This window comes from Rhineura floridana, chromosome 5 (genome assembly GCF_030035675.1).
Source record: "Rhineura floridana isolate rRhiFlo1 chromosome 5, rRhiFlo1.hap2, whole genome shotgun sequence".
Taxonomy (NCBI): Eukaryota; Metazoa; Chordata; class Lepidosauria; order Squamata; family Rhineuridae; genus Rhineura; species Rhineura floridana.
The window spans coordinates 157,765,614-157,793,504 of NC_084484.1; the positions used below are offsets into that span (position 1 = coordinate 157,765,614).

General features: G+C 46.1%; 1 protein-coding gene across 3 annotated transcripts; it reads right to left on the reverse strand.

Moving 5' to 3' along the window:
• Window positions 1–26,773, reverse strand: IL17D (interleukin 17D). 3 transcript variants are annotated; one of them, XR_009762887.1, is made up of 4 exons: window positions 26,496–26,773; window positions 19,871–20,166; window positions 1,360–2,011; window positions 1–1,028 (listed from the first exon to the last, which is right to left on the reverse strand). XR_009762887.1 is itself a non-coding variant. In XM_061628584.1 (4 exons), exons 2-4 carry the CDS (start codon window positions 23,374–23,376, stop codon window positions 1,693–1,695), a joined length of 684 nt encoding a protein of 227 aa, XP_061484568.1. In that variant the 5' UTR covers window positions 23,377–23,387; window positions 26,496–26,549; the 3' UTR covers window positions 1,270–1,692. The 3 variants fall into 3 exon arrangements, 2 of the variants coding, with proteins under 2 accessions (XP_061484568.1, XP_061484567.1); XM_061628584.1 differs by lacking the exon at window positions 1–1,028 and adding an exon at window positions 23,308–23,387 and having other exon boundaries at window positions 1,270–2,011; window positions 26,496–26,549; XM_061628583.1 differs by lacking the exon at window positions 1–1,028 and having other exon boundaries at window positions 1,270–2,011.
• Between the last annotated feature and the right edge of the window lie 1,118 nt (window positions 26,774–27,891).

A 27,891-nucleotide genomic window follows, 5' to 3' on the forward strand; every position in this document is an offset into this window, starting at 1 on the left:
TATATAGGGTTGATGCACACCCACTAAACAGACGAGATTGTGTAATGTAATCATTACATTAAGATGCCTGCCCTGGTTTGTGCCTTTGGATAACTGTGCAAGCAGAGGTATTTTGTGATTACATGTCAAGATTTGTGGGGTACACCAGGAAACCCCCCCAGTAGTTTACTTCCAATTAACATCAGTAGAGTACTTGACTTCTTGCAGTTTGCACTGCCCCTTTAGTGAACTGTTTATAGACTGCAATTTCTTTGCATTGTGGTGACACTACTTTTTCAGGGAGTGTGATCCTGCTGCTTTGAAATGATATTTTGTGCAATGTTTTCTCCCTTTGAATGCAGAAAGAACAATTAAAGCTGAAACAAAACTAGTCAGGGTTTTCTGAGGGAAAAATTGCACGTAGTCATAAAGTAGCATTTTTCAGCACTTCTCGGAAAAACATCTTATTCTTATGTTGCCCTCACTCTCCCTCACTCTCAGTGGTCCTCACTTGCCCTCAGTAACATGAGGCTGTAGCCGAGCTTATAAGTACATAAAAACCAATTCACACTATTACAGTGTACATGATAACAATGCCTGCTGTATATGCATTCCTCTGATTTGGCAGTTGCTCATTGTAAAGTATGATGCAAAACACTGTATACCATGCACCTCTAAACAGTTGGGTCACAAAATGGTGGACCTGTAACAGGGAACCCCAGGACAATTGCAGGTCTGCAGCGTGCATCCATCATGTTTGGAGATGGGCATCTCCTCTTCACCCTTTATAGGCTCTGGTACTGCAAACACTAATCCACAAGTGGGAAGTGCACTTGCTCCCCAAAGTATGAACTGGTCTTCAGTGGAGAGGAGCTGAAGAGAATGATGCAGTGTGTAAGGTTGCAGTTTCAAAACATTAGATAGCAAGTCTTACGGCAGGCTTTACTTCCAAGTAAGTATGCTTAGGCTCATGCTGGTACTCTCAGATTTCAGTAAGACTCAGCCATACTCCACTATGGGCTCCATCCATTCACCACATTTGAGTTCAACTGAAATAAATGAGATTTAATCATTTAACTGTGGGTTGCATTTCTACTGATTTGAATGGGGTTGATGCTGAACTTGCTTTTATTGGATTGTACTTTCTTGTGAGTATTCTGAAAGTTCAGCATCTTAGAAACCAAATATTGCACAGTGCACAAATGGGCGTATGTTATAGCCCGATTTTATTATTTTATGCTAAAAAATAAACAGTATTTTTCTTTTTTTTAAAAATCTGATAGTAGGGAGAAAAATACATGTATAATTTTTTAAAGCAAACTTCTTGGGCTACAATCCCATTACCCACTTACATGGGGCACTGAACTCAATGGGACTTACCTGGCTTCAACATCTGTCTTCAACATTTGTAATTATACATTTTCAAAGCACACTTATTCTGTGGGCTGGCTTTACCTATGCACATGCATGACTTGACCTCCCAAAAACTGGTGCCTCACAGCTGCATCTGTTGAGCTGACTCCACTGAAATGAATTATATTTGAGGTGTTCTGTGTGTGTGTATTATTCTTCAATGGCTCATTCACACAGATGATCACTTAAGGCTGCGGCACTCATCATGTTACAGGCATGTGTGTGAATGAGTTCTGTAATCCCCTGAAACTAAAAAAGACATGCAAAGCAACCTTTGTCCTTAGGTTTCTTTTGCATTCTTCATTCTGATGCTGGCTTGTCATTCTGATTCCCCAGCAATTTTACTGCTTGCTTGTCTATGCTGGAATTGACACCCTCTGCTTCCTTTTCGTGCTCTGGTACACAGGTGCAGCCCACAGGGATAGTGACGTAATCCTCTGTGTATACATAGCGGCCTCCAGTGCAGGACGTGGTTCGGCGCAAGATGACAGTCGGCATAAACACGGGGATACTCCGAAAGTGGAAATTCTCCTCACCGTAAACACCAGTGAGACAGCCCTTGCACAGGCAGTAGGCTTCAGGAATGTACTTTGGATACCTTGCAGGATCGTAAGACATTCTGTGCCAAGGGAAAAGAGTAAGGGTTCAGTTTGTGCATTCCGTTCCATAGCTCTCCCCCTACCATCTCCCAACGGCTCATTTGATCCCAGCTGGAAAAGTTTATAGTAAAATGTTGACAGTTGCTTTGCATTATACAATGTTTTTGTTATTATGCCAAGGGGGAGGGGGCGAAACAGCTGCAGCTCTCAAAGTCAACCTGCTTATTTGAAAACTGGAAAGAAATCCTTTGGACGGCTCCCTAAATGGATCAGCATCTGTAATAACTGCAAGCTCCATTTCCTTGTTTATCAAATGGTAAAATGGATGCATGAGGCTCAATTCTCATAGCTGATGCACATCAAAAATATGCCTGCCTTCCTGCCTGGGATTCTTAGCTGTAGACTCTATGTAGTCCCTAATCTTACACGCATCCTTTGCGCTAATGCAGTGCCTTTCTTGTGGCTAGAATTGCCACCTTTTTTCCTGACCCTGCTCCTGTGCCTGTTTAACTTATTAACTCTATGCCAAAAAAAAGAAGCAGCAGCTTTGCCTGCTGAATGTCTGTACATCAGGCTGCTGTTAAAAGTGCAAGAGCAGGGCCAATAAAAAGCTGGCTTCACTAGACCCATTTTGGGGTTACAAAATTTGTTTTCTTAGGTGGTCTTGAGTTTTCTTCTCTTCTTCTCGTGTATTTGGCACTGCCACAACTAGAAACAAGATATTGAATGATACAAAATTGTGTTCTCTCTAAAATGTCCCCATATTTCAAAGTGGGAAGGAACCAGCTCACATAGTTCATATTGACAACCTTTACTGCTATTACAGTAACCCAGATTTTACTTTGTAGGGCAACCCTGGAATAGTTTTTAGAAGGGCAGAATTTATACATTTAAAATAAAATGAAAATAAGTAGTAACTTAAAGGGCAATCTCCAGGAACAGGAAGACAGACTCAGTAAGGCAAGCTGATCTGATCTCAGTTCTGTATCGAGTTCACCTGACTCAGAACCAAGACTGGATCAATGAGATTTACTGAACATGTCTTCTGCTTCATGCAGGCCTAGAACGGGATATAGGTGGGTGTTGCCTTTTCTCAGAGGGCACTATTTAGCTCCATTCTCCTTTTGAAGAACACCTGATCTCTGCTTGAGGAATAAGTTGTTTGGATCCCAAAAGTTAATCTGTGGGTGGACAGTCTTGCCTTTTGGGCAAGGGTTGGGCTAGATTGTTTTTGGGTGCCTTATGATCTGCCCCATTCTGCAAAGAACAAGATTAGAAATAGCAAGATGTTGGAAAACTGATCAGTCTGAATCCAAATATTTTTAATGCAGGTGGAATGGACAAATAAAGCAAGGTGAAACGAAGGTGGAACAGAACAGATCTTTTTGGCCTATACGGAGAAGCCATCAAAATGGCAGCACATAGAATTAACACAGGGTCCAATCTCTCCACATATGCAGGGGTGCAGACTTCTAACATGGCAGCACATGTGCTTTGGAACTCCCTGCCTATTGCCATTAAGCAGACACCCTTGTTACATTGTTGTATTGTTGCAACACCTGCTGAAAAACTCCCCTCTCAGCAAGCCTATCCAGATATATTAGTTAACTATGTTTGTGTTAACAGTTTTAATGATTTTGATGGGGAAAAATGGACTGCCTTCAAGTCGATTCCGACTTATGGCTACCGTACGAATGGGGTTTTTATGGTAAGTGGTATTCAGAGGTGGTTTACCATTGCCTCCCTCTGAGGCTGAGAGGCGGTGACTGGCCCAAGGTCACCCAGTGAGCTACATGGCTGTGTGGGGATTTGAACCCTGGTCTCCCAGGTTGTAGTCCAGCACTCTGACCACTACGCCACACTGGCTCTGTTTTTATTGATAATTATTTTATTGATAATTTGTTGTTGTTATGTGCCTTCAAGTTGATTTCAACATGGCGACCCTATGGATCAGTGACCTCCAAGAGCATCTGTTGTAAACCACCCTGTTCAGATCTTGTAAGTTCAGGTCTGTGGCTTCCTTTATGGAATCAATCCATCTCTGGTTTGGTCTTCCTCTTTTTCTACTCCCTCCTGTTTTTCCCAGCATTATTGTGTTTTCTAGTGAATCATGTCTTCTCATTATGTGTCCAAAGTATGATAACCTCAGTGTCATCATTTTAGCTTCCAGTGATAGCTCTGGTTTAATTTGTGGATTTTAGCTGCGTTTTATCAGCAATTTTATTATGTTCACTGTTTAGAGAGTTTTTTGGTTAAGACATCTATAGATCTTTCTAAATAATGGCTTTGAGAGGGGACATTAGTCCTTCTTTAAAGCTGTGCACCCATTCTGGCTCCCTGATGTTTTCAGTGTAGATGCTATAAGCCTGTTGCACCTTCAGCTGAGCACTGGCTCTGTCCCAGAGACAAAGCCGGCACTGTTGAATGCGCTATGAAAGAGATAAAGGAGGCAGCTCTCTTCTTCTCCAAATCTCCTCACTCATCTCCATCCTTCACCATCTCAGGAAAAACTGCCTGACCATCTGAACTAGGGACTTTTGAGGTTGACCTGGAAAGCAAAATGGGGTAGTCTATATTGGCTTCTCAAGTGTGGGGAACCTTTGGCCCTCCAACTCCCATCATCCCTGGTCATTGGCCATGCTGGCTGGGGCTGATGGCAGTTGTAGTTCAGCAACATCTGGAGGGCCAAAGGATCCTCACACCTGACTTAAGGAGTAGCTGGGACAGAGCCCACCCAAGGGATGTTTTTTTTAGCAGCCTTCTGTACCAATGGAAGTGAGGCAAGATGTGGTGGAGAGAGGGGAGAGAAAGAGAGAGAACTATGTATTAGGCCACACTTTCCTCAGTATATCGCTATTGCCAAACCAGCAACTGTGATGCTAGCTAGAAATAGCACAAGCTCACGCCTCCTCCTTGTTGTACCAGTTTCACTATAGCTCAAGGTGCAGCTAATTCTGTGATTCTCTTTCCTGGCTGGGGACAGCAGCGGGGGGCGGGGGAGACCGTGTGGGTAACTTCCAAAAGAACGGAGGACCAGTGAACAAAAGGGAAGGGGGGAGCAGAAGTGGCTGTTCACCAATTTCCTTTCCAGCAGGGCTAGCCAAAGATATTTTACTGCCTGAGGTGAAGGAAAAGCTGCCCCCCCCACCTCTGAGCTCCATGGCCAGAAGCCGCTTGAACTGGCACATGGCTCCTATGGCCACACTGGTGACAGGAAAGCATCCTCCACTGCAGCTGAGAGCAGAAGGCCAGCTTAGGCAGCTCTGTCCTCTAATGGCCAGTGGGCTCAGGAGCAACGGCTGGGGAGTAGCCGCTGATACACCCCCCCCATACCCAGCACTGACTGCCTGAGGCAGTTGCCTCACTCTGCCTAAAGGTAAGATCGTCCTTGCTTTCTCGTCTCCCCGTTGCTTTTTTCCTCAAGAGTCACTGTGTCTTTTGTTGCTTAGGGAGGAAATCAGCTTGCAGCGAGGACGATTCTGAGTGGGCAAAAAGAAGGGAAAGGTTAAAAATCCCCACCCTTTGAAGCCACTTGTAAAAATGGTGTATAGAGTGGGAAGCGAAGAATCACGGAGCTGCAAGAAATGTGTCATCCTGCTCTCAGTCATAACAAGGGGTGTTTGTCAACTCACAGGCAATAAAGTCAGGGAAGCAAAAGCAGGTTTAAATAGGAGAAAAAGTTTTGGACAGCGTTTCCTTTGTGGAAGCTAGCTGTTGCTGCTTGGAAGCTCATTAACACATGCAAAATGGAAGAAATTAGGTGTAACTGAAAGCCAAGCTCTAGGTCTATGCTTTGGGGGTGCCCTGCATGATCGTTGCTCTGGAAAGAGGCTGAAAGTGACCCCTGACTTCAAATGGAACACAAAATGAGACCCAAGTTTCTACAACTCATGTCGATATGTGAAACAGCAACAATCTTCTCTGAGAAAGTTTACTCTTTGCGAAATGAAGCCTTGTTGCCTTGCTGCAGAAATTTGCCCTTTTAAAGACAACACATTTAGTACCTTGGGCTATCTGTCCATGTAGACAGTCCCTATTATAGCAAGGAGTTGCTGTTCTGCTCAAGTTTGTAATATATTTTCACCCATTCTTCAACATTTTTATTAACGACTTGGATGAGGAGGTACAGAGCATGCTTATCAAATTTGCAGATGATACAAAATTGAGGGGCATAGCTAATACTGTGGAAGACAGAAACAAAATTCAAAGGGACCTTGATAGGCTGGAGCATTGGGCTGAAAACAACAGAATGAAATTCAACAGGGATAAATGCAAAGTTTTACACTTAGGAAAAAGAAACCAAATACACAGTTATAAGATGGAGGATACTTGGCTCAGCAATACGACATGTGAGAAGGATCTTGGAATTGTTGTTGATCACAAGCTGAATATGAGCCAACAGTGTGATGTGGCTGCAAAAAGGGCAAATGCTATATTAGGCTGCATTAACAGAAGTATAGTTTCCAAATCGCGTGAAGTATTAGTTCCCCTCTATTCAGCATTGGTTAGGCCTCATCTTGAGTACTGCATCCAGTTCTGGTCTCCGCACTTCAAGAAGGATGCAGACAAACTGGAACAGGTTCAGAGGAGGGCAACAAGGATGATCAGGGGACTGGAAACAAAGTCCTATGAGGAGAGACTGAAAGAACTGGGCATGTTTAGCCTGGAGAAGAGAAGACTGAGGGGAGATATGATAGCACTCTTCAAGTACATGAAAGGTTGTCACATAGAGGAGGGCCGGGATCTCTTCTCGATTGTCCTATAGTGCAGGACACAGAATAATGGGCTCAAGTTGCAGGAAGCCAGATTTCGACTGGACATCAGGAAAAATATCCTAACTGTTAGAGCCATACGACAATGGAACCAATTACCTAGAGAGGTAGTGGGCTCTCCGACACTGGAGGCATTCAAGAGGCAGCTGGACAGCCATCTGTCAGGTATGCTTTGATTTGGATTCCTGCATTGCACAGGGGGTTGGACTTGATGGCCTTATAGGACTCTTCCAACTCTACTATTCTATGATTCTATGATATTTGATGTAATAATATTAATATTTGTACAGCATTCTAGACGTAGTAAATAGGAGACAACTCTTGTCCACAGGGTCACCAGCTAACATCAGTAAAGAAAATGGGCAGGGTTTTATTACCCCATTTTTAATTTTCTTTGGTTGGTGGTGCAACTAAAGCCTGCCTGATGGACTGTAAATCAATTGGTGCAGCTTTTGCCACAACTGCATCTCCAATTTTCAGACTTTCACATGCAGAGGGCAGCAACCTTCTCATTAAAAGAGTGTTTTTTTAGCTTCTGTGTGTGACAGGCACAGTGCGGACATAATGGTCTCAAACTCTTAACCTTCCTAATGCCTTGCTTGCTAATTTCCCTTTCCCATTTTCAGAGCTAACCACAGTGCAGTGTTGCTGATGTTAACCAGAGGATTAAGTCTGATGTCAAGCTAAGCATAGTTAACTGTTAATAGCAGTGTTGAACTGTGGTTAGATCCAAAAAGGCTAGGAAAGGGGACATTTATGCACAACGGAGAAGGGAGGAAAGGAGTAGTAGTGCACAACCTCCATGATTAGGAGATAAGGAATATTATATATTGGCTGAGTGACAATGTGAGATTGCATCCATCTAGGCCAGGGATGGGAAACAGGATCTGACACCCCCCCACACCATGGGCCACTTTGACAAATGGGCAGGGCTGCCCACCTATCAATCATCTTTCAAAGGAAAGAACTGGAAGCAAACTCTAAGGGTGCTCCTGATTCTGTCTGTTCTTTCTTTGAACTCCTCTCCTCCTCTTTTCCTCTTCTCCCAGGCATTTTAGCATGTGTTTTTAAATTTGTATATTTGTTTTTAATGTTTTTAATTGTTATAAACAGCCCAGAGAGCTTCGGTTATGGGGCGGTATACAAATGCAACAAACAAACTCAAGCCAGGACGCAAAGGAAGCCCCACCAAAAGAGGCTTGCAGTCACACAGACGTCAAACTCTTTTTTTGGCAGGGATCAGTGCTGCTCTTTCTGATCAGAAGCTCCAGAGTGGAACCAGTCCCAGTGGAGCTTGCACTTGGCACTAAATGTAAAATCTTTTTGCATGTGGATCCTCACGTAGCCCAAATGGCACCATCCACACTCTAGCTGGAGGTATCCAAGGTCTGCAGCAGCCTAAAAACTCCAACCTTTAAGATCATAGACTGTGGGCACTTCCAGACAGGTGTTGCTGTGGTAGTATTCACATCATGCCATTTACATCATAATGCCAGCCACTTCCATCTCCAATTAATCCAAATTTACCTTTTCTGCGAACAATCTGGTAAGTTAAGAGCCAGCTGTTGCCAACATCCCGTTTGCAATATCTGAATGACCGTTTACAGAATAAAGCCCCCATCTCCTCCAGAGAACAAGGGCTGTCAACTGCTGCCATACAGGTGTTAAGTAAAGTCAGAAACCAAGCTGCCAACATTTTGGATAGTTTCAGATAATTTAAGAATATAAGAAGAGCCTGCTGGATCAGGCCAAGGGCCCATCTAGTCCAGTATCCTGGTGGCACACTTGTGGCTCATACCCATTTAAACTTCAATGTGCAAGAACAACTATGCTATGCATGCCACCAAAATGCGCCCATACCAGGATTTCGTGATGGATTTGCCCCTGTACATTTGGAGGGCATAATTTATTCGAATTCCATTGGGCTTCGTATATTAATTATGAGTGGAAGGTGGCAAGTCTCAGCCCAGAAGCCAAGCACAGCTTCCAAGCCTTTTATTGGCCCTGAGATGTCTCTTAACACTTAAACAAAACATTTTTTTGAAAAAAATGTCATTTCATGATCATTCACAATATGTATAGAATGAAACCAACAAAGAAAAGTAAATATATATGGCTGTATTTTTTTTATTTATTAAATTTATATCTTGCCTTTGCTACCAAAAGGAGCCCAGGGCAGCAAAATATATAAAGTAGATGTCTGTCCTTACTGCAAAAACATTAAATGGCTGTATCTCATTGTGAAAATTTGTCATTCCAAACCATAATACATAGTGACCATCGTTCCAGAAATTTGACGGTTCATTAGGCGTTATCCTATAGTACGTAAATTCGGTCATATTTAAAGGGTGTACATGCCTGTTTAAGTGTGTTAGATGGGGAGGAGTGTGGAGCACTAACAGGTTATTTTTTTACTGGGGGGAGAAGAGACCGTCTGCCATTGATTTGAAAAAAACACCCAGAAAATTTTCTAAATGGAAATTATGTCATAAATGGAAAAGCCTATTTTTAAAAAACATTCTTAGGTGGTGCAAACCAGGACTCTAGGTAGGGATGGGCACCCATTGACCCACTGGGCTGATCAGAATATATATAGCTGGAATTTGTATTTGGACTGACTGAATTGTACAAAGAAGTCTAGAATGTAAAAGAGAATTTACTACTTTTCTAGAATTTGAAATACACATACAGATCTGTTAAAGGCAAACAGGACCAGGTCCAAAGAGGCTATCCAACTGCAGTTGCTGTTAACAAAATTATACCCAATTCAGTCCATAACTGTTTTGTTGCTCAGAGTGTCAGGAGTGAATTAATAGTGATTCAAGATTACTGTAGTCTGCACAAACTTCCTACAACTTGGACTCTGTTCAGGATGTCTGGTATTAGCAGTTAAAATTCTTATTCTATCTAGAAGAAAAAAGCAAAAGCACCCATGCCAGTTTGGGCTCTACAGAAGGGGTTTTGCAAAAGTAGGGGTTAACAAGTCAGAGAGGTTAACGTTGCAAAATGCTTGTGCGTCTCCCTTGAGAAACTTTAAGTAAAAAGTTACGTCTTAAGCTGGATCTCCTAAATCTTTGAACGGTTCTAAAACTCTTTACGTGATATCTAAAACCTGTATGGAATTAGGTCTTTGAAAGGAACATAGGAAGCTGCCTTATAATGAGACAGACCATTGATGTGTCTAATCCAGTACTGGCCACAACTGACTAGCCATGGCTCTCCAGGGTTTCAGGCAAGTGACATCCGCAGCCCTACCGGGAAATGCTGGGGTTGGAGGGACCTTCTGAATGCAAAGCATGAGCTCTACTGCTGAGCTATAGTCTTTGCCCTTAAACTAATTCAACTTTTAGGAATTAGAATATGCTTTAACGGATTTGGGATAAAGAAGGTATCTTCCCATAGGTTAGCAGCCTGATTTTTTTTCTTTTGTGGTTTGCTCTCTCCTGTAACAGCTTACTTACTTGAGTCATTCAGATTAATTTAAGCAAACTATTCCTTACCTCCAGGCACCTCTAGCATTTTGATTCCTTTCTATAGCCAAACTAATGTCCAATGGAAGGGGGAAAAAGAGGACAGAGGCTGCAATCTTAAGCATGCCCACCAGAAGACTCTTCCACTGGAACCATTGGTGTTTATTATTGAATAAGCATGCTTCCTCTAGGAATACCCGCTCTAGGATGCACACCTTAACGTGGTGAGGGGGGTTGAGAGTACTGGAGAAGCTGAGAGCAATGCCGTCAGGAGTCTAGACCAAGAGGCTAGACTCCTAGCAGGGGCACCCAAGGCAGAATGGTCAAAGCTGAGACACCAGACTAAGATGCATCCAGACTCAGAGGAAGGCAATGGTAGACCACCTCTGAATACCTCTTACCACGAAAACCCTATGAACAGACTATCCAAAATGCAACGACAGATGCTATTGGAGGCCACTGATTCATAGGGTCGCTATAAGTTGTAATTGACTTGAAGGCACGTAACAACAACAACAACAACAAGCATGCTTAAGATCAATATGTAAAGCCAGGTCATAATTACAGTATATACAGCACAAATACTGTTGCCCATCCAATTTGAGGAGGTGGAACTGTCAACGCAGAGCACGAGAGTACTGTTCTTGACATGCAGTTTGTCCCAATGTATAACTGTGCATTTTCTTAAATGCTGCCCATAGCTCTGCAATGCTCCAGATGAAGATTTCTGCATGGGAATTGATGCTAAGTGACCTTCTTCCTTTACTAGAAGACCTAAGAACTTCAAGTTTAATCTTCTTCCAGGAGTGTCAGTGTTCCATTTCAATGCAGCATTTAACATAAAGATGCCATTTCAATGGAATAAGTCTTCAATGGAGCGAAATCAACCTGATGACATAGGCTGTGTACACATTAAACAGTTAACACAAAGAATCCTGGGAGCAGTAGTTTACCCCTCACAGAGCTACAGTTTCCAGCACCCTTAACAAACTACAGTTCCTAGGGTTCTTTTTTGTGGGTGTGGGTGTGCTTTAAATGTATGGTTTTACACAGCCAGAATCTTAAGAACTCTATTTGTCTATGAGCTGTAATGAAGTGTATCAAAAGAGACACAATCAAAGGTAGCACATGCCGCTGTAGCAGGGTGGGCCTGCCCTACACCTGATGTCCTATATGTCAGCCTCAGCTGAAAGGTGTTTGCAGATGTCACCAATCAGCTGATTGGTGGCACCTGCTGAGCCCCCTGCCTGACAATCAGCTGATTGTCTGGTCTTGCAAAGCCCCTTGCAATCTGTTCACAAACACTTGACCTTTGCAATGGGCTTCTCAAGACTCGACAATCAGCCGATTCCTGGGTTTTGAGAATGGGATCTTGTGGAGCGCTTTGTAATGGGTTTTGCAGAGTGCTCTGAAAGGTGCTCTGAGTGCTGTGCATTCGCCTGCATGGCTTCATTTAAAACCATCTAGGCAAAAAAGGCCCAACCTGGCATTGTGGTGACATCAGGTGACTGACAGACAGGCAGCCCCACCCTTCTATCACATTTGGCCCATAGGGGACATGGGGAAAGATAATGATCTGGCCCACTGGCCTGCACTACAGGTCCAAGGGCTTATTTCAGACCTGGTCAGCATGACTATCCGCACGTGGATTTCAGCAGATGCCCTGAATCTCTCTCGTGACATAATCCAGTTGCCTGAGCTGCGAATGCAACCACATGGACAGGAAGATTGTAAACAGGGAGCAGTGATAAATAACAGCACATCAAACCAGGGTTAGGTGTCCAGGAAAGAACTGCAGGGAAAGACTTTAGGCCTGGATTTATTTACCATCATCATTACTAATAATAATCTGGAATCTAAACAGGTCATATTAATGACATCTGGAGGTGAAATCATAAGGGGAGTTGGCAAACTCGTCAACGAGGGGATGAAAAGTAATAAGAAGGGGCCCACTCCAAAAGGAAACAAAGGTAGGAAAATTCCAGAGCAAGACATCTAAGCATATGCAAGTGGATGGGACAGAATGCAGCTTTCTCAAAGGTGGGCAATGGGAGGACACCATGATGGCATTTCAACTGGTAACTCAGGTGCAAATGTATTTTTGGGAGGTCTTACCTATGAAAGAAAATGGAAACTTTTTGAGCTCTGCTCTTGGATCTTGGGAGACTACGTTCCTTTAGCCAAAGAAAAAGGTCTATTAAAAATGGTCAAAACAACTTAATCCTCATTTCAGCATGCATTACTGATTTTGTAACTGTGCTGATTAATCAGGGAGGGGGACTCATCTCCTCTGATAACAGGAGGACACCAAAGTGTTATAGTTTAGACAACATTGTTTAGGACAGATGGAGGAGTCAGGATTGTGGGGTCTACTTTTGTTTCTAATAGAATCCTAACATCCTTCAACAGGAGCCAGGTGCATAATAGTGACTCAGGGTGGACACATATAAAATTCAGGAACAGAGCACATATGAGAACATGCTCAATACCTGTCGGAAGGCAGAGCTGGGGTCCCAATCCCGGGGAGCTGGATCCCGGAGAGTTGGGAGAAGAGTATTCGGATGGATGGCAGAGGGAAGGGGGAGGAACTTCCCCCCTTTGGAGCGAAGACGAAACAGAGGAACTGCCAGTGAAAAGGTCGCTTAGCAACGGGGAGCCTGAGCCCTCCCTGGACATTCTCACGCCTCCCCCTCTTTCAGGCTCAGAGCAAGAGGGGAAAGAGGGAGGGCTGCTCACAGCCGAAAAGCGGGGAGGCACTTTACCATCAGCCCCTCCCCTATCCCCCATCCTGGAATCGGAAACTTCAGAAGAGGAGGGGGTGATGCTTCCCCCCTCACTGCGCACACGCAGACAGCTGAAAAGACAGGAGAGAAGGGGGGGAAGGCGGGCAGTACCTGAGGGGCAGTTAAGGAGGAGCGAAAGATTGCGCGCCCGTTTGGCCCCTTCTTAAAGAACAGGCGGGAAGAAGTCCCTTGCTCTGTCAACTTTCTCCCAATGCCGCAGGACCTGTATCCCTGTATTGATTCATGAGAAAACGCAGTCTTTGTTTGGACATTACCCTAATAAAACACAAATTAACTACAGCCGTTGGTCTGGTTCCTGAGTCACATCCTGGGCCTGACAGCTTGACAGAGCCACCTAAATCACCCTCAACGCTCTCTTCACTTGACTGGGACAAGATGTCAAAGGGAGCAGCGGGGGGGACGAACCCCACTTCTGAGACGGAAGAAGTGGAACTCTTGAGGACTAAGGTAGCTGATTTGCAGACGGATGTTCAAGCCCTGCTAGCAGCAGTCAAGGCGCTGAAGACGGATAATCAAACCTTGAAGGCCACGATAGACCAGATGCGAACAGCCCCTCCAGCTGCCGTAGTAAAGGTTCCCATTGGATTGCCCCCAAAATACGCGGGACAAAGTGATCAGTTGGCAACCTTCGTGGCTCAATGTGAGTTATATCTGGATGTCAGGCACACAGAATTTCCAGACGATGGGGCTAAAGTAGCTTTCGTGATTAGCCTCCTGGAGGGAGAAGCTGCAAAATGGGTGACTCCGTATCTCGTGAGAAAGGATACTGTCTTAGGAAGGTACAGAGGATTTATACAGGAGATGACCGAGATGTTTCAAGACCCGCAAAGGGCTGAAACAGTAGCGCGGCAACTAGGCGCTCTGAAGCAAGCTAAAGGGACTGTTTCCGAGTACACTAACGCTTTTAAAATTCTGTCCCAGGAAAATGGTTACAATGACGCCGCCCTGATGTTTATGTACCGGAGTGGATTAAATGCTGAAATCCTGGATGAGTTGGCCAGGACCTCCCCCCCCGCTGACCTACCAGGGCTCATCCGGCTATGCCTACAGATAGATCACCAGATGGAAGGAAGGCGCCTGGAAAGGAAGCAGGAGGTCCTGAGATACTCAGCCTCGGCATCCCGCAACAAGACCCTTCCCACTGCAGGGATGGCAGGTAATGCAACTGAGGGACAGGGAGGGGCTAGGCCAAGACTGTCGGAAGAAGAAAAGGAAAGACGACGCCGGGAACGTTTATGCTTTTATTGTTCAAAGCTGGGCCATGTGGCCAGAGACTGTGGACTGAAAGGGGGGAAAGCCGAGCCGTCGGGAAACTAGAACACCCAGTCCACGTGCAGGCCGGTGGACTGGGGGCAGCGTTGTATAAAGGCCCCCCAATGATCCAACCTCCCTCAATGGGGGTGTTGGTCTTGCCTATTCGGATTACAACTTCCAGAGGAGTGGTGTTTAATTCCACTGCCTTAATTGACAGTGGAGCCTCCACAAATTTTATTGATGCAAAGTTAGTCAAGCGTCATGGAATTTCCCGGTGGAAACTGGACGCTCCCCTAGCTGTGGAGACTATCGATGGGAGACCCCTGAAGTCAGGAGGGGTGACACAAGCCATGGAGGAAGTGAAACTTCAAATCCCTGGGCACGAAGAGTTCATTTTGCTATACGTGTCAGATCTCTCGAACTTTGAGGTGATTCTGGGAATGCCCTGGCTAGCAAAGCATGAACCCAAAATAAGTTGGAAGGAGGCGGTGGTGTGGTTCACCTCACAGTATTGCCAGGAGAACTGTCAACCTGAAGGAATCAAGAACACCTTAGCGGGGGCAGTGCAAGAGATCGAGCAAGTGACCCTGCCGCCAAAGTATGAAGAATTCAAAGATGTGTTTGATGAAAAAGAGGCAGAGACTTTACCCCCCCACCGCCCTTACGACTGTGCGATTGACCTAGTGCCAGGAGCCAGCATCCCATCAGGGAGAATCTACTCTCTCACAGAGAATGACAGGGAGGCCCTGAAGGAATTCCTGGATAAAAACCTGAGGCGAGGATTCATACGCCCCTCACAATCCCCTGCTGGAGCACCACTATTGTTTGTGAAAAAGAAGGGGGGGAACTCAGACCCTGTAACGACTATCGCGCATTGAACCAGATCACCATCCCCAACAGCTACCCGCTGCCCCTGATCTCAGAGTTGCTGGACCGACTGCACTCTGCAAAAATCTTCACGAAGTTGGATTTGAGAGGAGCGTACAATCTGATCAGAATGAAGGAGGGAGATGAATGGAAAACAGGATTCTTGACCGCTTATGGACAGTATGAATACCTGGTCATGCCGTTCGGGCTTTGTGGAAGTCCAGGAATTTTTCAAAAATTCATGAACGACGTGTTTAGAGACTTGTTGGACACGTATGTAATCTGTTACTTAGATGATATCCTGGTGTTCTCAAAGAACCAGGAAGACCACGACCAGCATGTGAAGACGGTGTTGAAGAGACTGAGAGAAAATCACCTGTATGCTAAATTAGAGAAATGTGGATTTGACCTCAAGTCTCTAGACTTCCTTGGATATCGAATCTCAGCGGAAGGCGTGGAGATGGACCCAGGGAAAGTAAGCTGCATATTGGACTGGGGCCAACCTGTCACCAAAAAGGATGTACAACGGTTTTTGGGGTTTGCCAATTATTACAGAAAGTTCATTCCAGGGTTTTCCAAATTAACAGCTCCTCTGACTGACTGTTTAAGGGGGAAGAAGAAGTTTCAATGGACAGAGAACGCCACCGAGGCCTTTGAGGAGCTGAAGAGAAGGTTTGCTACTGAGCCCATTCTGCGCTTTGCTGATCCGAACCGCCCTTTCGTAGTGGAAGCAGATGCTTCAGATTTTGCCATCGGGGGGGGTCCTGCTACAATTAGACCAAGAAGGGAAGGAGCTGCACCCCTGTGCGTACTTCTCTCGGAAGTTAAAGCCTGCAGAGAAGAACTACACAGTTTGGGAGAAGGAGCTGCTGGCCATCAAGGACTCTTTTGAAAACTGGAGACAATACCTAGAGGGGACCTCTCATCGAATTGAAGTGCGCTCCGACCACAAGAATCTTGAAAGCCTCCAAACAGCCAGAAAGCTGAACCAGAGACAGATAAGATGGTCCCAGTTCTTCACTAGGTTTAACTTCCAGATTACTTACCATGCCCAAGCCAAAAACCAGAGAGCGGATGCCTTATCCAGACAGCCACAATACAAAGAAAGTGAATCCGAGGACCAGCCTCAGTACGTAATCCCGCCAGAGAAATTAACGTTGGGAGTATGCCAGCCTTCATGGGAAGAGGAACTCAAAAAGGCACAACAAGAAGATGCAGACATGCTAAAATATCAGCAGGAGACGGGACAAGGTCAAGACTCAGAAGTAACCTTTCACTGGAGAAATGGACTGTTATGGTTCAAAACCGCCAGATATGTGCCAGAAGGGGAATTAAGGCTCAGAATCCTACGCCAGTGTCATGATTCCATCACAGCAGGACACTTTGGGATTTACAAGACCATTCAGAACGTGGCCATGGACTTCCGGTGGCCTAAAATGCGTCGGGATATTGAGAGTTATGTAAAGTCCTGCTCTGTCTGTCTGCGGACAAAAACACAAACAGGGACACCAGCAGGACTGTTACAACCGTTGCCTGTCCCACACGAACCCTGGAAGGACCTCTCCATGGATTTTATAACTGATCTACCCAAGTCCCAAGGAATGACAGCCATCTTAGTAGTGGTGGATCTACTTACCAAAATGGCACACTTTCTTCCTTGTGCAGGGGCCTTAGAGGCTAAAGAAACGGCCAAGTTATTCATCAAAGAAGTCTACCGGCTGCATGGATTGCCAAACAGCGTAGTCTCAGACCGAGGAACTCAGTTCACAGCCAAATTTTGGAGAGCAATGTGGAAACAGTTGCAGACGGAATTAAAACTCTCCTCTGCCCATCACCCCCAGACAGATGGGCAGACGGAACGCTTGAACGCCGTTTTGGAAATATATTTACGAAGTTATGTGTCCTATCAACAGACTGACTGGGTATCATATTTGCATTTTGCAGAGTTCGCCTACAACAATTCTCTGCACTCCAGCACTCAACAAACCCCGTTCTTCGCTAATTATGGATTCCATCCTAAAGTCTTTCCAAGCAGCTCAGAAGGAATGCTGGTACCGGCAGCTGAGAACTTCCTTAAGGAAGTGCAAGCGGCACAACAGACACTGAAACAGCAGTTAAACGAAGCCAAAACGGAGTACAAGCGAGTTGCTGACCTGCACAGGAAGTGTGGAGAGACCAGGAGACCAGGTATGGCTGTCCACCCGCTTCCTCCAGATGCCGGGCAAATGTAGAAAATTACAAGACAAGAGGGTGGGTCCTTTCGAAATAGAAACTCAAATCAATCCCGTGGCGTACCGACTGAAGCTGCCTGACACTTTTAAAATACATCCTGTGTTCCATCGATCCCTCTTAACGAAAGCCGCCCCTCCCAGTGAGTTACGGCCGGAGGAACCTCCCGGAGCTCCACTCCTGGTAAATGAGCAGCTTGAGTTTGAAGTTGAGGAGATCTTAGATTCCAGGATCAGACGCCACAAGCTGCAGTACTTGATTCACTGGAAAGGCTATGGGGTGGCTGACAGATCATGGGAAGATGCAGCTGATGTGCATGCTCCAGAATTGGTAAAACTTTTCCATCAACGTTTTCCCCACCGTCCCAAGCCAGACAAGGGGAGGGGGGCACAGCCTGGGAGGGGGGATGGTGTCGGAAGGCAGAGCTGGGGTCCCAATCCCGGGGAGCTGGATCCCGGAGAGTTGGGAGAAGAGTATTCGGATGGATGGCAGAGGGAAGGGGGAGGAACTTCCCCCCTTTGGAGCGAAGACGAAACAGAGGAACTGCCAGTGATAAGGTCGCTTAGCAATGGGGAGCCTGAGCCCTCCCTGGACATTCTCACGCCTCCCCCTCTTTCAGGCTCAGAGCAAGAGGGGAAAGAGGGAGGGCTGCTCACAGCCGAAAAGCAGGGAGGCAGTTTACCATCAGCCCCTCCCCTATCCCCCATCCTGGAATCGGAAACTTCAGAAGAGGAGGGGGTGATGCTTCCCCCCTCACCGCGCACACGCAGACAGCTGAAAAGACAGGAGAGAAGGGGGGGAAGGCGGGCAGTACCTGAGGGGCAGTTAAGGAGGAGCGAAAGATTGCGCGCCCGTTTGGCCCCTTCTTAAAGAACAGGCGGGAAGAAGTCCCTTGCTCTGTCAACTTTCTCCCAATGCCGCAGGACCTGTATCCCTGTATTGCTTCATGAGAAAACGCAGTCTTTGTTTGGACATTACCCTAATAAAACACGAATTAACTACAGCCGTTGGTCTGGTTCCTGAGTCACATCCTGGGCCTGACAATACCAGAACTGAGCTCACATTCCTTTCATACAAAAATCTACTCCTGGTTTTCTGCCAAGCTTTCTTCATTTCAGCAGCTCCCCCCTTTTTTTTTTGGAGAGGGGATACCTTTTCCCTTTTGCTATTGTTAAACAATTGGGAGCCAGAAACCCTTGTACATCTACTGGAAATCACCCAGTGATCTACCAGTGGATTCAGATCTATCTTCTGCCCACGCCTGGTCTTTGTGGGTCAACCTTATGTGACTTTCAGTGGTAGTATAATTTTTTTTAACTACTTAGGCAAAACATAAGGACTATTTTAGGTATTTCAACATATACAGAACTGACTTTTGATTTGTCATTTTTGTAAACGTTATTTCTAAATACATTAATTTAGGTTAAAAATACTATACTGAGAAAACAGATGTTTTTATTTCAAAGTTATTTTTTTAAAAAAAGCTAAACTGGGTGGGAGACAAGCCACAAAGCAAATGTTTATTAGTGGCTATTAAAAAGCAGTATTTGCATTTCCCATGCAAGGTACATAACACAACACAAAAGCTGCTGTTCATTCAGAGTATTATAATAAGAACTCGTCTTTTTAAAATTAGAAAACTGTTCCACTTTGGATGCATCTGTTTTGAATTCTATTTTGTCTCTTGTGATACCAGTATGCACATTTAAAAGAACACCTTCCCTGAGGTTAGGCTAAAAATGTAACAGCCCAATTGCTGCAAAGCAGGACAGGACATCCCTCCCTTGCTCTGTCCACCTATGGAGCTGCTTCAACCTGTTATCTAACTGTAAGGGTATACTAGCTATGAAATCGGGGGGGGGGAGTGAGTCAGCTACAAGGTAGCTCTGATAGTGCTGCACTAATGAAAAAAAGAGCAGCACTATGCAAGGTATATGTGTGGCTCATTTTCTTAAGGAGTGTCCCTAGCATGGCCTCCATATTGTTGGCCCAGTTGAATACAGGTTGCATGTGTGGTTTCCTCCTTTTTTCTTCAAGCTATGGAAGAGGGGTGGGAAATCTTTAACCCTCCAAATGCTGTTGAACTACAGTTCCCATCAGCCCTAGCAAGTATGGCTCATGTCCAGGGATGATGGGGACTGTAGTTCAACAACATCTGGAGGGCAAAAGATTCTCCACACCTGGACTAAAATTTCCATCCTCCATGACGATTGGCCATGCTGGCTGGGGCTGATGGTAACTGGAGTTCAACAACATATAGAGGACTATAGATCTCTCATCCTGGCTATAGTACTATAGGCCTTAAGAAAAAGAAATAAGACAACCATTATAATATGATAAATTTGTTTTGTTTTTTAACATTGTTGTAAGTTGCTTGAAGACCTTTGGGTGCTAAGTGACTAATAAATGCAATAAATAATAATAATAACCACACAACCCTCATTAAGATTTTAAAGGGTGGGAATGAACTGAGTTTAAGTTACCTATAAGACCAAGGGGAGACACTGTTGAGATTGATGGGGAGTTGGTACTTCTTGTCCGTAGCTGGTCTGCCCCCTGCTGGACAACTGATATTACGATCTTTCTCCAGCGGCTCCAGCTGCAGGGTGTGGTGGAAGGCACTGAGCATGCCTGCCGTGAGTCTCCCATACAGCTGTTCCAGAAGCTCTTCAGGCCGGTCAGCGCAGGTTCGAGTCCGCATTGGGCGCTTGCTTACCTTGAAGGTCTCTGATCCAGGGAAAGGAAGACCACACAATAGAAGCCAAGCAAGCATCCATACCTATACGTGATGAGAGATGACAATGTAGAAAGGTATGTGTTTTCATATACTTTCCACATCTGAATAACGATAACAGGTACCCTGGTTTTAGTTCGCAAACAGATTTACACTGCAATCCTATACAGGCCTACTCAAAAGTAAGCCCTAATGTGTTCAGTTGGTTGGACATACTCCAAGGTGAGTGTATATAGATTCCCTTAGTGAGCCAGCCAACCACTGTGGGGTGGTATGTTTTGTCAAACAATTTTGGAGATGAGCCCAGATTCCGTGCATACTTGGCAAACAGATTACATTATCAGTGGCAGCCTTCAGGGCATTCAGCATTCACTTCAGCAGTAAAGGGCATCCATCCATCCTCCAAACAGAGGTAAAGGAGGGGGGCATGGATCCTGACATGCACAAACGTGGGTTGCTGGGTGTGGGATTTAAAAGTCGTTGGCATGTGGGATCTGACCCAGCACAGAGGACTTTATCCTTGGTAGGTCATGGTGTACAAATACTTGGTTTGCATTAGGAATCCAGTTTCCAAGCAAAAAAGACAATATTTTGTCAGCTTAAATTGGTGTCATTGGCAAGCAACTTATGCCCTAGTACTGGATACAAATTCTCGGGGCACCAGTAACCTGTACACAACGCCCATCCTTGTATCTATTAAAGAAGTACAGGTTGGGAGACCCGCAATGGCAACGCCTGATCTTTTAATGCAGGATTCCTGCATTAAGAACATAAGAACATAAGAAGAGCCTGCTGGATCAGGCCAGTGGCCCATCTAGTCCAGCATCCTGTTCTCACAGTGGCCAACCAGGTGCCTGGGGGAAGCCCGCAAGCAGGACCCGAGTGCAAGAACACTCTCCCCTCCTGAGGCTTCCGGCAACTGGTTTTCAGAAGCATGCTGCCTCTGACTAGGGTGGCAGAGGACAGCCATCATGGCTAGTAGCCATTGATAGCCCTGTCCTCCATGAATTTGTCTAATCTTCTTTTAAAGCCATCCAAGCTGGTGGCCTTTACTGCATCTTGTGGGAGCAAATTCCATAGTTTAACTATGCGCTGAGTAAAGAAGTACTTCCTTTTGTCTGTCCTGAATCTTCCAACATTCAGCTTCTTTGAATGTCCACGAGTTCTAGTATTATGAGAGAGGGAGAAGAACTTTTCTCTATCCACTTTCTCAATGCCATGCATAATTTTATACACTTCTATCATGTCTCCTCTGACCCGCCTTTTCTCTAAACTAAAAAGCCCCAAATGCTGCAACCTTTCCTCATAAGGGAGTCGCTCCATCCCCTTGATCATTCTGGTTGCCCTCTTCTGAACCTTTTCCAACTCTATAATATCCTTTTTGAGATGAGGCGACCAGAACTGTACACAGTATTCCAAATGCGGCCGCACCATAGATTTATACAACGGCATTATGATATCGGCTGTTTTATTTTCAATACCTTTCCTAATTATCGCTAGCATGGAATTTGCCTTTTTCACAGCTGCCGCACACTGGGTCGACATTTTCATCGTGCTGTCCACTACAACCCCGAGGTCTCTCTCCTGGTCGGTCACCGCCAGTTCAGACCCCATGAGCGTATATGTGAAATTCAGATTTTTTGCTCCAATATGCATAATTTTACACTTGTTTATATTGAATTGCATTTGCCATTTTTCTGCCCATTCACTCAGTTTGGAGAGGTCTTTTTGGAGCTCTTCGCAATCCCTTTTTGTTTTAACAACCCTGAACAATTTAGTGTCGTCAGCAAACTTGGCCACTTCACTGCTCACTCCTAATTCTAGGTCATTAATGGACAAGTTGAAAAGTACAGGTCCCAATACCGATCCTGGAGGGACTCCACTTTCTACAGCCCTCCATTGGGAGAACTGTCCGTTTATTCCTACTCTCTGCTTTCTGCTTCTTAACCAATTCCTTATCCACAAGAGGACCTCTCCTCTTATTCCATGACTGCTAAGCTTCCTCAGAAGTGTTTGGTGAGGTACCTTGTCAAACGCTTTTTGAAAGTCTAAGTACACTATGTCCACTGGATCACCTCTATCTATATGCTTGTTGACACTCTCAAAGAATTCTAATAGGTTACTGAGACAGGACTTTCCCTTGCAGAAGCCATGCTGGCTCTGCTTCAGCAAGGCTTGTTCTTCTATGTGCTTAGTTAATCTAGCTTTAATAATACTTTCTACCAGTTTTCCGGGGACAGAAGTTAAGCTAACTGGCCTGTAATTTCCGGGATCCCCTCTGGATCCCTTTTTGAAGATTGGCGTTACATTTGCCACTTTCCAGTCCTCAGGCATGGAGGAGGACCCAAGGGACAAGTTACATATTTTAGTTAGCAGATCAGCAATTTCACCTTTGAGTTCTTTGAGAACTCTAGGGTGGATGCCATCCGGGCCCGGTGATTTGTCAGTTTTTATATTGTCCATTAAGCTTAGAACTTCCTCTCTCGTTACCACTATTTGTCTCAGTTTCTCAGAATCCCTTCCTGCAAATGTTAGTTCAGGTTCAGGGATCTGCCCTATATCTTCCACTGTGAAGACAGATGCAAATAATTCATTTAGCTTCTCTGCAATCTCCTTATCGTTCTTTAGTACACCTTTGACTCCCTTATCATCCAACGGTCCAATTGTCTCCCTAGATGGTCTCCTGCTTTGAATGTATTTATAGAATTTTTTGTTGTTGGTTTTTATGTTCTTAGCAATGTGCTCCTCAAATTCTTTTTTAGCATCCCTTATTGTCTTCTTGCATTTCTTTTGCCAGAGTTTGTGTTCTTTTTTATTTTCTTCATTCAGACAAGACTTCCATTTTCTGAAGGAAGACTTTTTGCCTCTAAGAGCTTCCTTGACTATGCTCGTTAACCATGCTGGCATCTTCTTGGCCCTGGTGGTACCTTTTCTGATCTGCGGTATGCACTCCAGTTGAGCTTCTAATATAGTGTTTTTAAACAACTTCCAAGCATTTTCGAGTGATGTGACCCTCTGGACTTTGTTTTTCAGCTTTCTTTTTACCAATCCCCTCATTTTTGTGAAGTTTCCTCTTTTGAAGTCAAATGTGACCGTGTTGGATTTTCTTGAGAATTGGCCAGTTACATGTATGTTTAATTTAATAGCATTGTGGTCACTGCTCCCAATCGGTTCAACAACACTTACATCTCGCACCAGGTCCCGGTCCCCACTGAGGATTAAGTCCAGGGTTGCCGTCCCTCTGGTCGGTTCCATGACCAACTGATCTAGGGAATAGTCATTTAGAATATCTAGAAACTTTGCTTCTTTGTCATGACTGGAACACATATGCAGCCAGTCTATGTCCGGGTAGTTGAAGTCACCCATTACTACCACATTTCCTAGTTTGGATGCTTCCTCAATTTCATATCTCATCTCAAGGTCTCCCTGAGCATTTTGATCAGGGGGACGATAGATCATTCCCAGTATTAAGTCCCTCCTGGGGCACGGTATCACCACCCACAACGATTCTGTGGAGGAGTCTGCCTCTTTTGGGGTTTCGAGTTTGCTGGATTCAATGCCTTCTTTCACGTATAGAGCGACTCCGCCACCAATACGTCCTTCCCTGTCCTTCCGATATAGTTTATATCCAGGGATAACCGTATCCCACTGGTTTTCTCCATTCCACCAGGTCTCCGTTATGCTCACTATATCAATGCTCTCCTCTAAGACCAAGCACTCCAGTTCTCCCATCTTGGTTCGGAGACTCCTAGCATTAGCGTACAGGCACTTGTAAGCAGTGTCTCTCTTCAAGTGTCTTTGGCACTTGTGGTTAGGCCTGTGGTAATTTTGCTCTTCTGAATTTATATCCTGAGCCCCTGCTCTCACAATGCCTACTTCTAGGCCTACCCCTTTTAAAATGTCATCATTTCTTTGGTTTTTATCCCAGGGGGGAGGTTTATTCCGAACCGGACCTTCCTCAGCTCCTGTCGGGTTTCCCCCCTCAGTCACTTTAAAAGCTGCTCTGCTACCTTTTTAATGTTAAGTGCCAGCAGTCTGGTTCCATTCTGGTTCAAGTGCAGCCCGTCCCTTTTGTACAGGCCCGGCTTGTCCCAAAATGTTCCCCAGTGCCTAACAAATCCGAACCCTTCCACCCGACACCATCGTCTCATCCACGCATTGAGACTGCGAAGCTGGGCCTGTCTGGCTGGTCCTGCGCGTGGAACTGGTAGCATTTCAGAGAAAGCCACCTTGGAGGTCCTGGCTTTCAGTATCCTACCTAGCAACCTAAATTTTGCTTCCAGGACCTCACGGCTGCATTTCCCCATGTCGTTGGTGCCAACATGCACCACGACCACTGACTCCTTCCCAGCACTGTCTACCAAACTATCTAAATGACGGGCGATATCCGCAACCTTCGCACCAGGCAGGCAAAACACCTTGCGGTCTACACGCCCATCACACACCCCACTGCCTATGTTCCTCATGATCGAATCACCCACTACAAGGATCCCTCCACCCCCGGAGATATATCCTCGGCACGAGAGGATAATTGCTCATCCCCCAAGGAATGGGTCCCTTCTAAGGGATCATTTCCCTCTTCCTCAGCTGGATGCTCTCCTGTCCCGAGACCATCGTTCTCCATGATAGCAGGAGAGCTATCATCGTTGGAGTGGGACACAGCTATAACGTCCCTGAAGGCCTCCTCCACACACCTCTCTGCCTCTCTCAGCTTTTCCAGGTCCGCCACCTTGGCCTCAAGGAAATGAAGTCGTTCCCAGAGAGCCAGGAGCTCATTGCACCGAGAGCACACCCACGACTTCTGTCCAACAGGCAGATAGTCGTACATGCTGCAGGCGGTGCAATACACTGGAAAGCCCCCACACCCCTGCTGGCTTCTTACCTGCATAGTTTTGTTTAAGGTTTATTACGTTAATGGGTTGGAGACTGCGGTTTAGTTGAGGTCAGGGAACAGACGGGCAGAGTGGGGGGCCCTGGTCTCCGGGCCCTGGTCTCCTTGCCCTGCTGCCGAACTCGCCCTGCTGCCGAACTCGCCCTGCTGCCGAACTCGCCCTGCTGCTTTGTCAGCTGGGGCCTTGACGCTTCGTCAGCTGGGGCTCCCTCTAGCTCGTGGAGCAGGCTCCCTCGCTAGGGTGCTCTGACTTTATATGTGTGGCTGGTTCCTCCCAGCTACTGCTGCCAGCCAATGATGTGTTACTTGAGGCTGATGGCTATCAGCTGGGGCTTAACTCTTTAGTATTCTCTCAGGCTTCCTTCCTGAGCGAGGGGCGGGGCTGTTTAAGCTTTTGGCTGCTTTTAATCTAATCAAGGGGCTGCGCCTTCCAGGCAAGTCTTTTATGTTTGTTGTTTTCCCACCTAGAACAGCCTGACCTTTCTTTAACCTAGGGAAACAGAGCTTGTGGTTGTGTTTCAGGAAGGCTGAAGCTGCCCTTTTTAGCAAGGACTGAGCTGACTCTCTCCCTGTATGTATCAGTGGAGTTTCCTTTTCCCCCTTCTCTCCGACTGGAATTTAGCCTTTTTTACAGTGTCCCCTGAAGCTTTCCTGCTAGGGTAGTGTTGAAAACTAGCTTTCTATACGCTTCCTTCTCCTAGGATCTGTCTCCTAAGATATAGGTTCTTTCAGGATTTAGCTCCTAGCTCAGAGTGACCTTAGGCTGCCCTTATTACTTATTGCTCTGAGCTGTTTTAATTCAATTAAATAACGGAATAAATGGGAGCTACTTACCCTCTTTTCGCTCTGCTGCTTAACTCGCCTTGACGCTTTGTCAGCTGGGGCCTTGATGCTTCCTCAGCTGGGACTCCCTCTAGCTGTGGAGCTTGCTCGTTGAGCAAGGGGATGGACTCGATGGCCTTAGAGACCCCTTCCAACTCTACTATTCTGTGCTTCTATAAAGCTTTTACACTCCACCCCTCCGCCCTAATTTATTTTGTGGGGTGTGTCTGTTGGACTCCCCTGCTGCGCGATTGTGCATCCCCCCCCCAAGCAGCGCTTCCTTTAGCGAGTCTCTCCTCTAACCCGAGAGAAGGTTCTGCGAAGGTACGCTGACCTCCGGCTACGCTCCCCAGTTTGATCAAATGTAAAAGTCGATTCGAACTGCCCCCCGCCCCGCGCGCTCCGCCTCGCTTTCTCTCTTGCTCAACCCGGTGCTGCGCCGCTCCGCAGGAGGACGGACGAAACCTGGCCGCCACACGCTTGGGACCAGCTCGGTAACCCCCTCGCCAGCCTCGCTCGGAGTCTCCCGCTGGCTCCGGCGCCGGCTGTGGAGTTGCGGAGCCACCACGCCAAAGCTTCGAGCCCGCCAGCGGGAGCAGCGGCGGCAGGTCAGAGAGGGGCCGCGTCGATCTCCACCCCGCTCCCACCCGGTCCTCCTTACCTCGGCCGGCTGCATGGTGGGGACGCGGAGTCCGGCCAGGCGCGCCAAGCCGGTGGGAAGCGTCGTTTTGCTAGGCGCGGGCGGCCTGGCCTCTCGCGGTGGGGGCGCGGGAGGAAAAGTTGGAAGAGTGCCCCCGCTTCTCGCGGCGTCGCCCCTGCCTGCCGGTGCCAAAATCATTCTCAACACCGGCCCCGCGGGGCTGCTGCTCGGAGCCTTTCCTGAGTTGGGGTGTGTGACTTTAGCGAGGGGGTGGGACGCGGCGGGGCAGCCTAAGGGCTCCTCGTGCAGAATGCTGGAAGGCGGATCGGTGCCGCCCGGGCAAGTTGGTGGTCAAAGAGAAAAAATAGGCGCAGGCCTGAAGCTTCTTGACCCTTGTCAGAGACCTGAGACTCCCTCTTCCCACCGTCAAAGATCTAATCTCCTTGCTCCCGCTCATCATGCCTATGGGCATGACCGTGTTTCGGCTGTGGTGGTGCAGAACCATGCCTCCTCGTGGCTTTTATGTGCCCTAATCCATCAGCAGATTGCAATGTAAAAAACAAATTTATTTATTAAATTTATGGCCCATCCTTCCTCCCAGGAGTGTACAGATATAGCACACTGTACAAAAAGCAAAAGAGTTTCATGGACGTTCATATTTCCACTGCATACTCCTCTAAATCCACCATCAAAATACAGGCCACATCCTCTGTGGGCTGCACCATTGACAAAAAGGAAAGATCTAGCACGTGTGGTGCATGCACATGGATGCAATCAAGGCATGGGACTTTGTTTAGTTTGTACATAAAAGTTACCCCCCCCCCAATCTTCCAACAAAAGCTCACACCATGACAGGCCTCTATGATTCATGGCAGTTGGAGAAATATGTTCTGTGATATGAAAGTGAATTGCAAATGGGAATGCAATATATAGGAACTACGTAGATAGGTGCTTTGGATCCTATCCAAAAGTTTGGATTTTTGCACAACAGCAGCAACTCCATAAAGTGCTGGATCCATGATTTTTATGGTGTAGTTCTGGGCACGATGCGAAGTGTGGTCTGATGAGTGGGTGACCCCATATACAATCTATGAGAAGTTCCATGTCTCAGATGGTTTTTGTGGCACAACTGTGTGGTGAAGCACAGTAAAGGTACAATGATTCTTATTTTGTAATGCAGTCCATGGCCAAGGATGTCAAGTATGATTTGATAGTATAATAAAATAATGTGAATTCAACAGGATATTTGATTCTACCAGCCTTCTAGATCCAACAGACTACTTGCTATTGCACTTAACCAATGCTTGAATTATGAGGGCAGAATAGGGAGGGCCCTTAATGAAATCCACAAGCCCAACCCAATCTCCTCCCACTTTTAGCCAAACTGTAAAACTGCTAAAAATAGCAGGGGGTAGCA